The following is a 16,236-nucleotide window of genomic DNA, read 5'->3' on the forward strand; positions in this document are numbered from 1 at the left end:
CCACATTCTTACCCAATCCTATAAATTAGGTCCAAAAGGCTACACACCCAAAGCCAAACGCCCCTTTTACCATTCATACTTTGAAAGTCTGAGCCTTACCAATTTCATTATTGAAGAGCCCCCTAGCTCTAAATAAAAGTTGTAAATGAGGGCGACATAGTAAAATGATGGCAGACGAGTTTTTGCTAATCAGGTGGTGTATGCAATGTATGCATCATTAAATCATTGAAGGAGACGTATTCCCTAATTTGTCATTAAATGTCTTGCAGTAATCCCATGTGGTCTAGTGGTTAGGATTCGGCGCTCTCACCGCCGCGGCCCGGGTTCGATTCCCGGCATGGGAAATATTCGATCATTTTTGTTTTCTCCATGTGTTCACCGGGAAACCCGTTACTTCCGTTCTTTTCAGCCGTAGATGATTCTGAACTTTTGAATAATAATAAATCATTTTGTTTAATTCATAGACTCTATACCTCTCTGTTTACAACTTGGATGCCAACATCCATTCCTTGTTTTTAATAACAAATCCATTGAGAGCTAGCCACTCAAAACCTGATGAGTCCTCAGTGTGACTGTATTTGACTCTCACAGACCACCTTCTCAGCAGTAGATGTGATCATTAACGAACTACTTGATATCAGCAGTAGATAGGCATAAACTATCTGGTGTCAGTAGTAGATATGGGCAATGTTGAACTAGCTGATATCAGCAGATATGAGCAATTTGAGAATTGAATCTGAGCATTGATGAACTACCCGATATCAGCAGTAGACATGGTAGATGTGGGATAAACAACCTGATATCAGCAGTAGATGAGATCATTGCTAAACTACTTAATATCAGCAGTAGATGTGAGCATTGATAAATTACCTGATAGTGATATCAGCAGTAGATGAGATCATTGCTGAACTACCCAAAATGAGCAGTAATCGTTGGCATTGATAAACTGCCTGACATCAGCAGTAAAGTTTGTCCACTTTGAAGTACAAAGTAAAGTACGCAGTAAATTACGCAGTTTCTGCGCGCCGTGCCCATAATGCCAAAAGGAATTAACATACTGCTAGGCGCATTAATAAATGCACGAGCGCAAACGCAAAATGTGGGCCATGATAAACTACCTGACATCAGCAGTAGATGTGGGCAGTGATAAACTACATGACATCAGCAGTAAATGTGGGCATTGATAAACTACATGACATCAGCAGTAGATGTGGGCATTGATAAACTACCTGATATCAGCAGTAGATGTGTGCATTGATAAACTACCTGACATCAGGCTCAGCAGTAGATGTGGGCATTGATAAACTATCTGATATCGACAGAATGTGGGCATTGATAAACTACCTGACATCAGCAGTAGATGTGGGCATTGATAAACTATCTGATATCGACAGAATGTGGGCATTGATAAACTACCTGACATCAGCAGTAGATGTGGGCAGTGATAAACTACATGACATCAGCAGTAGATGTGGGCATTGATAAACTATCTGATATCGACAGAATGTGGGCATTGATAAACTACCTGACATCAGCGGTAGATGTGGGCAGTGATAAACTACATGACATCAGCAGTAAATGTGGGCAGTGATAAACTACATGACATCAGCAGTAGATGTGGGCATTGATAAACTACCTGACATCAGCAGTAGATGTGTGCATTGATAAACTACCTGACATCAGGCTCAGCGGTAGATGTGGGCATTGATAAACTATCTGATATCGACAAAATGTGGGCACTGATAAACTACCTGATATCAGCAGATGAGGGAATTGATTAACTACCTGATATCAGCAGTAGATGTTAGCATTGATAAACTACCTGATATCAGCAGTAGATGAGGCATTGATAAACTACCTAATATCAGCAGTAGATGTGTGCATTGATAAACTACCTAATATCATCAGCAGATGTGGGCATTGATAAACTACCCAATGTCAGCAGTAGATATGGGCATTGCCGACACCAAAATTTAACCAAGAGCCTTACATAATTGTTAACACATGGACTGACACATGGACACACGACTTGTGATGCCATAAGGTCTTTTCCTTCGAACGACTTAAAAATTAGTAGGGGCTTATCAAATCACCCTTGAAGTAAACATTTAATTAGAGGTTAATAACTGCGCATCGGTTATTTGGAGGGCATTGTGAAAAATCTAAACATTTTGCCTTTGGAACCGAGGATATTCCGAGGTCCAAAGCAAAATGTTTAGATTTTTTTTATTTTTTGTCATATTACCGATGCAAAGTTATTAACCTCATTCATAACCGTCACTTTAATCTCTTCACCTTACAAAATAACATCAAATTGCATCAAAAATAGATGATTTTTACATCTTTTCAAAAATCGATCAGGCTAAAACAGGACGACCAATAACAAAAGTGCGTATCACAATCTGTGCAAATATGGTAGCGCGCAATCCATTACGCATTAAGTTGTTCCAATGTCGCACACAATTGACCGGCGTTTGCGTGTTGTTGTGCGTCCGAGCAAACTGCGCGCTGCGCTGGCTGCCGATTTGGATTATGCGCTACCATATTTGCACAGATTGTGATACGCACTTTTGTTCTTGGTCGTCCTGTTTTAGCCTGATCGATTTTTGAAAAGGAAAGATGTAAAATCATCTATTTTTATAAACTTTTGAGCAAAATTTTGTGTTATTTTGTAAGGTGAAGAGATTAAAGTGATTATGAATGAGGTTAATAACTTTGCATCGGTAATATGTCGGGCATGTTTAGATTTTTCACAATGCCCTCCAAATAACCGATGCACAGTTATTAACCTCAAAGTATTAGAAAACAGCTACCAGCAAATATAAGGATCAAAACACATGACCATGGTGATTGTATATTTAAATTTTGCATTTATTAAATAATGTTATTTTACATATATTTGGTCAATTTGTAATTTTTACTTTACAAACAATATAAACAATAATTATTATCAAGTTTTGCAAAAAGACACTAACAACTAGGCTGCAGGCACTGTACTGGACTCTTCCAGTTGAAATCCATACACCCCTATGGAAGACATGACTTTAATCGCCACATAGGGAGTGTGAATTTCAAATTGATTCACCTGCTCAGGTAACCCCATTTGAAATTCACACTCCCAGTGTAGGAGATTAAGGTAATGTCTTCCATAGTGGGTGTATGGATTTCAAGCGGAATAGCCCATTTAAAAGACGATTTTGAGGTGTTACTGCAAGAATGCCCTATCTGCAATAGCTGCCAGATGTAATATTTTTAGATGTGTACAATATAGAATACAGAAATTGTCAAATGCGTATAGGGCAGCTATTGCAGATAGGGCCTTCTTGTACTATACCTGTTGTTATATCAATGGGTCAGTCCAAAGAAGCCCCTATCTGCAATAGCTACCAGATATCATATTTTTATATGTGTACAATATAGAATGCAGAAATTGTCAAATATGTAAAGGGCAGCTATTGCAGATAGGACAGCCTTCTTGATTTATCACCCTCATAACCACAGAATTAGAGAAGGAGAACGGTACTCCCTATACCGCCATGTACAATCGCTACCGTCAGCTATGTGGAGAAAATTGGGGTATTCGGTCCTTGCCGACGGTGCGCCGGAGACGAACGAAAACAATTCTAAGGCTCTCACCTTTAGCGCCTTGCAATCAATGCATTTCACTATGAAGCGTGTCAAATTACGCTAAGTATGCCATGCATGGCAACGAATGCCTTTCGAGAGCATGCCGAGGGAAACCGAATACCCCCAATTATTGCTTCATGCCTGTATCAAGATGGCGAACGAGTCCCGATTCTCTTTAATTCTGTGCTCATAACATATACATGTATAGTGACTACAATTTCATTCAAAATCTGTTAAGGAAAGTGAGCATAAATTGATTACGTTAGGACAAATCCAACAAGAAGACTCACCTTCTTAGTTTTCACCGCCTTGTCTGATGCCTTGATCATAGATATTACCACAACAACTGTCCACTGCTTTTCACACAAAATGCACACCTCCGATCAAGCCATCAGACAAGATGGCAAAAGCCCAGAAATTGTGAGTGAATTTTACATTGGATTTATCTAACATAAGGCTACCTTAATTAAATCCCGAGTCTCAAAGCTGTTGTGTGCATAAGTAAAATCCTCTGAAAATCAAGAAATTTTTTTTTTGTCTTTTTTTGTTGATAAAAAGGCGAAAATAAAACTCTAAATATTTATTTGATTTCAAGTTTTCAACAAGTTTTGAAGTTTTCAACATAGAAAAGAAATAGCAGTGACTCTATTTGTCCAGTACTATTCCAACAACAGACATTGGATACTTTCTGCACAAAATGCTTGTCCAAAAGCCTGTACTGAGTACTGACACATAAAAAAAAAAAAATTTAAAAAAAACGATTCCGCATTAGGTTTTCAATTTCTCAAAAGCTTTGAATAAATTTTTTTTTAATGCATTTCGCATTAGGTTTCCAATTTCTCAAAAGCTTTGAGACTCAGTATTTAATTTAGGTGGCCTAATCAATTTAGCATAATTAATCCTACAAATACATCACAGAGAGGGAAAGCAGTTTGAAGATCATCTCTCACTCTGCTGAAATGCAATAAAGTGATTTATTACTGCCCTGTTCATGCTATATATAAACCCCATTCAATGTTTAATTTGGTCCAGTAATGCTGTAGAAACAAGGGGATTAGACTTTTGAATCTGGAGCTCTTTTGCCATGTTTGGAGATTATTCCCTGAGTTCAGACTCCGCCATGTTTTAAAACATGTCTAGTTATAGAGGACAAAATAGCTATCTCAGCTTTACCTTTCGCTATTAATAGATTTCAACCAAAGCCGATAGTCATTCTTGAGGTCTCGGCTTTCGCCTCGCTATTAATAGATTTCAACCAAAGCCGATAGTCATTCTTGAAGGACTACCTCCAGAAGACATGACTACAGGGAGTGTAGATTTCAAATGGAGTCACCTTCAGCTAACCCCCTCTTCATATGGATTTTCTAAGTATGAATACTCACTGAACAGAGGTGAAGAGCATAATGATGTCATCCGACTCATCCGAGTACAAATACTATCATTATTATGTTCTCAGAATCTTCCTTCCTATACTTTGTACAGAGTTGAAGAGTCCAATATATAATCAACACTTGGACTCAAAACTTGGGACTGTGTTGATAGGCTCACTTTTTCCCAAAAATTTTGTTTTCTACAATTTTTTTTTTTTTTCTCATTTTTGACCCCAAATCACATTTTTTACCAAAAATCGTGTTTTTGAAAAAAAATCATTTTTTACCAAAAGTCATGTTTTGACCAAGAAAAGATTCTGAAACATAATAATGATAAAATTTGATGGTTTTTTCACTCAATACAAAATTTATTGGTCTCGCTATGAGCTTAAAAATATTGGACTCGGCTTCGCCTTTGTCCAATATTTTAAAACTCAGTCATAATTCGACCAATAAATTTGTGTATTGGGTTCAAACCATCCAATTTTATATCATACATGAACCCAACACTTCATTCAACAGCATAAACGCTATGATGTTGAAGCACTAACACAACCAAGTATTAGATGCATGCTTCTCTTTTTGGTACATTCACAAATATGAGTAATCTTTTATGAACAGAGACGAAGGGCTGTACACACTTAGTGTCTTCATCAATAAGTCTATGATAGCGATTTAATAGCATACACTATGATGTTGAAGTGTTGACAAAACCTGGAGCTCCTTGATGTTTAATATCATTCTACTGCAATTAGAAATATGAGTATTCTATTATGAACAGAGGCCAAGGGCTGTACCCACTTAGTCAAAACATTTAAGATAGCAATCTTCAGCATATGTTATGACGCATGTAGAAGCATTGACAAACCCTGGAGCACTCTGATCTTTCAAGATGGATCTTTCTCTTTATAATAGATGAATCCAATGAGCCAAGTGATGGTCAGAATTCAGTCAGCCATTACTGGGTCCCGCCTGCACCAAACTGGTGTTGTTACTGCCCAATTGGGTAGATTAAATCCGCTTAAAATTGATGTTGAATTGTATTGTGTTGTAAACTTTCATCATTCTTTTGTCTATGTGTAACACGGGTGATGGAATGCAGTTTCATATCCCCGCCAAGGCCACATCATTTCACATTTTAGGTGGAATAGACCTAAGGGAGGACCCAGCTATGGCTGCCATTGAGGTATAGGAATGCGTGAAATTGGATTCGTCTATACATACAGAAATTATATAAGTATTGTAAAAATTACAAAAAGAGATCAAGGGTTATATCCAATTAGTCCAGATGATGTTGACACATTAACAAACCAGGAAATCATTTGTCTTTAAAGATGAATGCTAGATGAATGCAAGTACAATGTTCAGGAATATGAGTATTCTATATGAACAGACATGAAGGACTGTACCCACATAGTCAATAAGTCTCTGAGAGTGTATGCTATCACGTTGATGCATTGGCAAAATCCAGGAACCCATTTGTCTTTTAAGTCGGATGCTTCTCTTGCTTGTACATTCAGGATTCAGGAATTATGAGTATTCTATATGAACAGAGGGGAAGGACTGTACCCACTTAGTCAATAAATCTCTGATAGTGTATGCTATGACGTTGATGCATTGGCAAAATCCAGGAACCCCTTTGTCTTTTAAGTCAGATGCTTCTCTTTGTAGTACATTCAGGAATATGAGTATTACATGTATATAATGAACAGTGATGAAGGACTGTACCCACTTAGTCAATAAGTCTCTGAGAGTGTATGCTATGACGTTGATGCATTGGCAAATCCAGGCACCCCTTTGTCTTTTAACACAGATGCTTCCCGTTGTAGTACATTCAAAAGTGAGTGTGAACTTTCTATGATCTGAAAAAAAAGTAACAGAGAAAATAAATAATATAGACAAGTCATCAGTTATCGCTGAAAACAACTTTAAACTAATCAAGGGATCTTACTGAGCCAATTTGATGAAAAATTATTGCAGAATAGCCTCCGCGCTGTTTGTTGGTTACACTAGTTACAACGAGGCATCACAGTCACACCCTTATGGTTGTCTCTTTTCAGAGCCTAGATTTCGTCTTGGTTTGCGAGAATCAAAATCCATCAGTCACTGCACTTATCATATGATACAATGAGAGAAAAGTTGATTCTTGCAACTGATTCTTACGAGAATCGATTTTGTGATTCTTGTCAAAATATAGGCCTTGCTATCATGGACAGGATATTCCGTGATTTATAATCTAAAACTTTATGGATTAAAACAGAGATGGTCATTTTGACCTGGGGTCATTGCAAATTTCACACAGTTTGCATGGGAGCATACAGTGTAGATTACTAACAAACTGTTTAAATAGCACTGTATGCTGCCGCGCAAACTGTCTGAAATTTGCAATGACCCCAGGTCCGAGAAGAGTAACCACCTGTTTATGTTTGATCATAATGTTATTCTTTGTCAGAACAGGCTTCACAAGCTGCACTGGACGGCCGCCTTGATCTAAAAACTTGCCATCTATTGTCTTTTTAAGTGGGAGGGTCAAAAGTAATACTATAGCAGAGCGTACTCGCTGGAGTTCCTATGCCCAAAAACTTGTGGTCTTTTTTAGGGGGAGAGTGAGGGCATCTGGGTCTTAAGCCAGCTTCTCCATTAAAATTATAATGTACAACATTATTATCAACTTTTACCTTCATGTAAAGCTGCCACTATTTCTGCTATTGCTTTATCAGACTCTTGCCTATAGTTTGTTTGGCTTATAATTGACGAAAAAAAATGAGACTCAACATGTATTGGTGTAGAATGGCATGCACGCAGTTGGGAACAGCACTTACGCTAGTCGAATGTTGCGTAATGTGTGACTGGCACACACTTAGGTGAATTTTTGCAAGCGTAAGTTGGGAATATTTGATGTGCGCAGCAACAAAACTTTTCACCAACTATAAGCCAATTACAATTTATAACACTGGGTTATTCCAGTCATAAACCATACACCCTATGGAAGACATGTCATGTGAATTTCAAATAGGGTCACCTGAACATGTAGGAGACTCTATTTCAAATCTACACCCCTGTGTGGGAGATTAATGCTCATGCTAGCCATGCGCTTCAACGGAAAACATTGAAGTTTTGAAATATTTTCTCAAAATATCAAGAGCTATCTTAAGAACTACTGAAACAATACTAGGCTTGTTTGTACTCATTTTAATGCATTTTTCATGCTGATTCCAAATATGGTAAAGAAAATTCACATTTCTGACATTTTTGACTTTTAAATTTTTTTTTGAAACTTGTCGTCTGCAGTCAACACCCGCGTGAAGAGAGTTAAGGTCATGTCTTTCATAAGGGCTGTATGGATTTTACTTGGAATAGCACATCAATTTTTACCTTCATGTAAGCTGCCTCTGTTTCTGCTATTGTTTTATCGTACTCTTGTCTAGTGGCTACTTTCTTGGCTAAACTCTCATTCAATTTGGCTAGCTTCTCCGTTAGAATCCTAATATCATTCTGTAGTTTCTGCTTTTCCTCCTCTTCTGACAAAATCTGTTTCTGTAGGTCATCTCGTTTGCCACACAACTCCTCAATGCCTGGAGAGAATACACATAAAAAAATCGTCATTTATACCCTTGTAATAATTATGTGGCTGTCCACCACAAATGTGTACATCCATATCAAAACAGAGAACATATTCCTAAACCATGTGACTTGCGGATGATTTGAAGTGACCTCCACTTGAGATGAGTCTGGTATTATAGCCTTGCTATTATGTGAAATGAGACACATGTAGCAGCTGACAAGTGCATCGTTTTGATATGGATGTACACAAATGAGCCCAGAAGTCGGCCCTTCATAAAGTTGAGATTTTCAAAGATCATACCTGAAGCTTTAAGGTTATTAATTATTTTAAACTGTTGTGATTTGGTAATTCACAGCATCTTACGAATGGTAGTGAGCTTTGGCAAAAACTGCATTGCTCAATTCATAGCGAGCGTGTAGAAGAATTAAAATATCACAGATACACTTTTATAGGTGCTGCGGTTCTTGAGGTACGTTGTAAAGAGGACTGAAACAACAACACTTTTGTAAAACGTACATAACTCATTAACAACAATAAATTAAGTAAGTTTGCAAAGTATATGATTTGTAGAATGAACTTTTGCAAAACATCAAGGCGTTAATTTTCAATAATATATTGATAAAGATAATGAAAATCGATTTTTAGGTTGCTTCGACCAACAATACCTCGTCTACCCTTAAAATGATACTTCAACCAATTAACTTTGTATGATATCCTGAAGAGAAGTTACGCTTTCTTCAAAATTTGCCTTTAATACAACAGATCGCAACAAGTTAAAAAACTGCACTTAAAGTTACCAAAATTCTATTATTTCGATTGAAATCAGCTCCATAAAATGTAAATTTTTATTATATTTAGGTTTTGTATATTTACAATATTTTACAAAAAAATTTCAAATCTGTGAAAATCTAATTTTCCTCAAAATATGAAATTTGTGCATTTTGCACTGTAGGCTATACAGTAGCTCAAAATAACATATTCAATTTTTCTTTGTGGTGGATCATGGATGGTCACATATGGAATAATTAAAATCAGAGAATGTCGGGAAGAGGGGGGTTGTGGAGTCTTAAAGCAATAATGTCAATGTGTGATTTGCATAAAGAACAAGATTCCTATTTAAATGTTTGTTTTCACTGATCACATTATCCCCGTTTAATTTCAAGCCAAACAAATGAGGTATAACAAAGAAAATTGCGATTTTATTCCAGCGCCTACAATTGTTGCACTAACGCTCGCCGATCTTAACATGTACGGTAATAATACTACACGGAGCATCGCGCTCGACGTGTACACATAAGCTGACATCCACGGGAGATGTTTTAATATAATAAGTTAAATTTTACTGTTATTTAAGCACTCCAGGCTTAGCCTTTTATGGTCATGCGTCAGAAATTGGGGTATAGGAAAAGGTGGAGGCGTACATTTTTTTCATTTCATTCGGGACGCTTTTGCCCCAGATCTCAAGAATGGAGAGGGGTACTGAACTGGTTTTGGTCTCATTTTGTTGCTTATTTATCTAGCTCAAATCGTGGAAAGAAAGAATTTCACACTTAATTTACAAGATATTGCAATTCAAACGATGTGAAGTCAGGGGTGGAGGATCCTACGGTTGAGGTATGTGTTAAAGTATTATACTTTAACACATGCCTCAACCAATCAATGCAATCAATAATTGATTGCATTGCATTGATTTGTATGTGGGAAGTGATTTGACTTGAAAGTTTAGGCTCTTCATCAATCTTCAAAGGAATTCATTACTGTACTGTTGTATGCATGACTAGTTGTCAATTATAGTGTGACTTGTAAATGAGGCTTTTGTGTCAAGTTATAAGGTCATATGTGGGTCAAATATACTTGGGGTCAAGTCTGAGCATCATTTTAAAAACAATGTGCTTTTTATATGACTGGAGACATTTGAGATTTGGTCTATTTAACCTGTTCTTGAACCTGAATTTGGATATAATATAAAGGATGTATACATTTTGCTTGGGATATAAATGGTGAGTACAATTAAGATGGTAAACATAGAACTGATTTGACACATAATGGCAAAACAGATACCGTACCTGAATCACAAAAATGATTGAAATGGAACTTGGAAGCTTTTGAAAAAGTGTGTACATCTGCATCTGCTGATATACTGCCCAACACTCCTTGTTGCTGTATGCAGGTGGAGTAATCCGAGCAGGGTTTAGTGAGTCCGCAAGTTATGATTTAGTTTCTTAAGTGTTCATGGAGTTGTTGCTTGAATACTTCTTGGTCAGTTGCTGATGTGATGTGAAAAGGTAATTGGTTCCAATCGACTATGGTCCTTGGGAAAAAAAAAAACTTGTAGCACTCTTTCTTCGTTGATATTCGGCGGTAGGTGTTGTTTGTGTTGACAAATCTAGATGAGCGTGTGGTCGGGCGTAAGATGGTTCTTGCCGGGATGGATAGGTGACCGTGTACTCGCGCCATACAGCACATTCAGGCGACGCCCTTCCTCCTCAAAGAGAGAGGATCCCACTTTAAGGCGGTGATCATAGATGTAGGACTGCTTGTATACTGGTAGTCATTGAAGACAAATCTGACCCCCCCTGCGTTGGATGGCTTCTAACTGAGTAATCTGATCTTGTGTATATGCATCCTAAACAGCGCACTGTATTCCAGATGAGGTCTTACCACAGAATTAGAGAAGGAGAACCGGACTCCCTATACCGCCACGCATAATCGCTGCTGTCAGCTATGGGGAGAAAATTGGGGTATTCGGGTCCTTGCCGACGGTGCGCGGAGACCAACGAAAACAATTCTGCGCCTCATCTGAAGCGCCTTGGTACTCAAGGCAGGTCGCATCAAGTGCGCTCTCTCAAATGCGCCCATCATCCATGTCACGCTGATGATGACAACGAATGCCTCGAGCGCATTCCGAGGGAAACCGAATACCCCCAATTTTTGCTCCATGCCTGTATCAAGATGGCGGTCGAGTCCTGGTTCTCTGGTTTTAATTCTGTGGGTCTTACGAATGTGGTGAAAGCCCTGGCCTTGGTTCTTCTTGAACTAGGCACCGGAGTTTCAAGTCAAAAAGCGCGAAAATGCGTTTCCCACCACTTTTTGTATCCATTGATGAAGTCACACGCAATTCGAAGTAAATCAAGTATGCCGAATTCTGCACCTATTTCACACATGCTAGTCCGATGTTTTTCTCTCCATGAAGTTGATACATTATGTGAACAATGCAAATTTTATGTGAAAAGCTACTACCGGTACTGTACTGTACAATAAACATTTTAATGCATAACTGTACTTTTTTACGCCCAAATGTTGTTTTTGTCATGAACTGATTCAGATCTCGTGCGCTCTGTGACTTATATCCTACCCTTCTTCGCTCAATCAATTATGCATATGATTAATGACGCCACTCATACATACGATTGATGTAAAGAATTAACTACCACACATGGTAACACGTCATGGAAAAAATCGACATTTGCATATCACGGAAGGGCTTCCGGGAGGATATTGTGCTGGTCTGGACTCACGTAAACAGGCGCTGGACCTGCATCAAATGGAATATTGGTGAATTTACATTGAAAAGTAGTGTGTTTGGCAAAATTCTCAAAATTCATGATGGACCACCAAAATCGCGATGGACCCCCAAAATCGTGATTTTTTTGCGCTTTTATGCGATCATGCGAAACTCCGTGCCTATTCTTGAACAGATGGAGATTTTGCATCGTAAGAAGCCTAGACTACGATTGGCAGAGGCAGTGATCTTGTCCACATGATGTTTCCATTTGAGGTCAGACGTAATTTCAACTCCCAAGTACATGTAGGTGTGGTTTGAAGTCTCCTGAAGGATGGATCCTCCCAACATGTACTTATAATGTATGGGTTCTTAACATGAGTCACTTTCATGACAAAGCATTTCTCCGTAGTTTGAAGGCCATCTGCCACCTAGTTTCCCATGCTCTTAGCGTGTTGAGATCTTGTTGCAGCTGCTCTCAAGGCCCCTGGTCCACCGACAGTTCTATAAAGAATGCAGTCGCTCATAAAAGTCTGACAGATGACGAGATGTTATGAGGCAAATCGTTTATGAAAAGTAGGAAGAGCAGGGGACCCAGAACAGTGCCCTGGGGAACCCCTGATTCGACATGGATCCATTCCGAGTGATGACCGCCAACAACCACTCTTTGATGGCGCTCTTTTAAAAAGGATGATATCCATTTGAAAGTGTTCCCTCTGATACCATAATGGTTGATTTTCATGAGTAATCTGTTGTGGGCAACTTTATCGAACGCTTTCGAGAAATCCATAATCACTGCGTCCACCTGTTTCCTCTTGTCAAGCGCTTGAGCCAGGTCGTGAACTGTCTGAATGAGCTGTGACTCGCAAGAATGTTTTCTGCGGAAGCCGTGCTGTTCATCACACAAAATACCATGCTGGTCAAGGTGATCCATTATGCATGAATGAAGGATATGTCTTGCTGCATATCGATGTCAAGGACACAGGGCGGTAGTTGGAGGCCTTCGTCCCCATCTCCTTTTTTGAAGATGGGGCTGATGTTTCCTCTTCTCCAATCTTCCGCAAACTTCCCATATCAATTGATCTCTGAAAAATGCAGGCAACGGCGGGTGCAATCTCTTGAGCATATTCTTTGAGAATGCGAGCTGGTAGATCGTCTGGACCAGTTGCTTTATTGGGCTTTAGGTTGGCAAGAAGTTTGTGAACACCTTTAATACTGATCTTAATTTCAGGCATAGCTGGAGAAGGTTCGAGTCCATTGAAGGCATGCTGGTCATATCTTCCTGAGTAAAGACTTCGCGAAATTGAGTGTTGAGTATTTCAGCCTTTTGGGTACTATCAGATACGAGTTCACCTTTGTCTCTGAGGGAGCAAATACCAAAGGAGTCTTGTTTTAGGCTCTTAATGAAACCCCAGAAACTTTTTGAAGTTGCAGAACACGAGCGCTTCACATAACTTCTATGCTGCCTTCTTGTCTTCCTTGTAGCCTCCTTCCTAAGATTTTGAAATCTCGCATGGTCTTCTGGGTCTTTGGTTTTATTATAACGATTATTAGTGCCGTACTATTACGCTGACTTTCGTATTCGGCGAGGAGGACGATTTCGACCTCCTGGTTTGTTTACAAACAGAGAGGTAGACAAAAGACCGCTCCGCTTGTCCAAACACTCAAGTATCAGAAGGATGGTCCACAATAGCATGATTCACGTAACATGAATAGGGATTAAAAAGCTGTCACGTAGAACCATGTGCTTCTATTGTCCAATTTGCCATCAAGATTTCATATGGAAACAGTTCAGACCCAGTACACGCATCATGTCAGAAATTAATATTTTGTTCTGGGTCTGATTATTCGGACTAAACGATTATAAGCCTGTTGCTTGCGTCTATGAAGTCTCTTGATGTCTTGATTAATCCAGGGAGATTGTTTACCCTTGGTGATTAACTTAGAAGGAATGGACTTGTTCATAGCATCCGTCAGTCCTTCTTTAAAGTCATTCCACATAACTTCAACTGACGCAGTCACTGTTTATATCAAACTCACTGGTGATGTTGTCAGACAATTTAGTGATCGCATCCTTCAAGCTGGAGACATGTACAGGAAAATTCTCCTTGGTTTTTGCTTGGTCTTGCGTGGTCTTGTGTTGACAATGATGAACGGTATCCCGTCGTGGTCGCTCATACCTGGCAGGACGGTGGCAGGGTGAGAGGGGGGCAAGCGATTTTTAGCGGGCCAAGAGGGGGGGGGGATGTCTCGGTCCCAGCCGGTTTGTGTTCCTCCGTCACTGAACAAACTGCCTGGCGACAACCCCAAATGACAATCGCTGATTGGTTAATGAATTTCCAAATAAAACTGTTTTCAATTGGCTATAGTATACGACGTGACTTGTGTAAGTGACACTATTCATCATAGACACTCCACTATTTCATTGTAGATACCGCAAATGAAAAATGTACGCTAGATTTAGCAGCCACTGAGGCGCCGATCGTCTGATATCGCCTTTCCTGTACGCGACTTGCAGCTCGTACTCACGTACATTATGTGGATTTATGTAACCGCATACTCGCATAGCTGTCAATCAAGCGCTGCATGCGCTGAAGCCCAGCGTTGATTGACAGCAAAATTTAACGCCAGTATTTAGGGAGTTGATGTTCAGCCAATCAGAAAAGACGTACTATGAGGTTGTCGCCAGACGGTTTGTTTAGTGACGAAGGAGCACAAATCGGATGGGACCGAGACTAGGGGGGGGGCAGAAATGCCATGGTTGCCGAATTCCGCTACCGAATGTACCGATAAAGTTCAACGACCAGAAAAGTACTCAGTTACTTACATTTTACGAGTTCGTTATTGTAACTCTGTAGAGCAGCCCCTTGCTGTGACATTATGGAAATTAAAAACTTGTTTTTAGGGACTTAACCTATTGCAAATATTTAAAAGAAACACGATTTACTGTCTAAAATCTCAATCCAGCGCCTTCGATTTGTTATGTGCTGACGTCAGAGTTAATGCTCAGCAACCTGCTACGTCATCATTTTGTGTGTATTTATCGTGACGTTTCCTCATAATTTTAAACTGTCATGGCGGCGCCCATGGACAACGTTTCTTAGTCGTATGAGTAGTTTTCCCGGGTAGTTTTCACAGGGACGTTTTGATTTTTTTAATCGTTTTTAGTGCCTTAGACTTCTAGCAAAACTTTCCTCTGGTAAGTTAGATTCCTTTTAATTTTGGTAAAAATCTGCAGGAAGGAAAGGCATTGTATGTGGACTCTTGAAGAACAAAAATTAAAATTGAATTTCATAATTTTTTATAAGCTTACTCATATTATTATTAACATGTTAATGATTCTTGTTCAAACTTCAATACTGCTAAACACCCTTCAACGTGTTCAGGCCACAGAGGACTAGAGAGCGCGTACCACCAGTCAAAGTCTCCGTCTCATCTGTAAATGAGGGCCGATTGTGCCATGCATGAAATGCGACAGACGAGACTGCTGCGCAATTACCGCATATTTTCATGGTCTATCGCGTGATCGCGAAAGCACGCAATGCTCTATTGCGCATATGCGAAGGCACGCAGCGCTGGTGTGATTGTTTGACATGGCACGATCGAACAATCAACCCTCATGAATATGCGAGAACTGGTAGCATACAATGCCAGGCAAACCTTAGTTAAAGCAATATTATAACATTTTCAAACAAAATAGATTAGCATTTCTTTTGCCATAAAATGTTAGCTTTACTGGCAGATATATCCCTTTTATTTTTGAGCCGAACAACTACGGCAAAGCAAAGAAAATTGAATTTACTACCAGCGCACATAAACGCCAATACGCACTCACTCCTTCGGTCATGTTGTGGTACGACCCTTTGTTAGGCATGTTCACAAGATTTTCAAGTAGGATATTTCACATTGAAATTATTTTTGTTTAAAAAGGTGATTATTTAACTTAAAAAATGAGGGGTCAACCATGTCTGTAGGTCAAAATTAGCGGGTTATGGGCAAATGTCTGTTTTTAAAAACTGCACTTTTCTGCGCCATCATTGACAATGCCTTACACTGACTTACTGTACAAAAAAAGCATGTAATGCATCATTTTTTACTGACGATGATCCATTTTACACAAAGGCGAAATCTAACTTTCACTGCATGCTGACTTCTGTATCAAGGATAAAGTA

The 16,236-nt window shown here is 39.1% G+C and overlaps 2 protein-coding genes and 1 non-coding gene across 3 annotated transcripts in view; 2 read left to right on the forward strand and 1 right to left on the reverse strand.

Moving 5' to 3' along the window:
* The first annotated feature begins 272 nt into the window (after positions 1-272).
* Positions 273-344, forward strand: Trnae-cuc (transfer RNA glutamic acid (anticodon CUC)). The gene has a single exon. It is a non-coding gene; the product is annotated as a tRNA-Glu (tRNA).
* Positions 345-5,271: 4,927 nt separating this feature from the next.
* Positions 5,272-15,072, reverse strand: LOC140139785 (microtubule nucleation factor SSNA1-like). Its single transcript, XM_072161496.1, has 3 exons — positions 14,892-15,072; positions 8,373-8,572; positions 5,272-6,859 (listed from the first exon to the last, which is right to left on the reverse strand). The coding sequence occupies exons 1-3, from the start codon at positions 14,941-14,943 to the stop codon at positions 6,758-6,760; spliced, it is 354 nt and encodes a 117-aa protein (XP_072017597.1). The 5' UTR covers positions 14,944-15,072; the 3' UTR covers positions 5,272-6,757.
* Positions 15,073-15,189: 117 nt separating this feature from the next.
* LOC140139786 (pre-mRNA-splicing factor ATP-dependent RNA helicase DHX16-like) overlaps positions 15,190-16,236 on the forward strand; it is a 42,943-nt gene continuing 41,896 nt past the window's right edge. The window contains 1 exon segment of the mRNA XM_072161497.1: positions 15,190-15,263. The gene's annotated coding sequence lies outside the window, so the exon portion shown is untranslated.

This window comes from Amphiura filiformis, chromosome 18, assembly GCF_039555335.1.
Source record: "Amphiura filiformis chromosome 18, Afil_fr2py, whole genome shotgun sequence".
Taxonomy (NCBI): Eukaryota; Metazoa; Echinodermata; class Ophiuroidea; order Amphilepidida; family Amphiuridae; genus Amphiura; species Amphiura filiformis.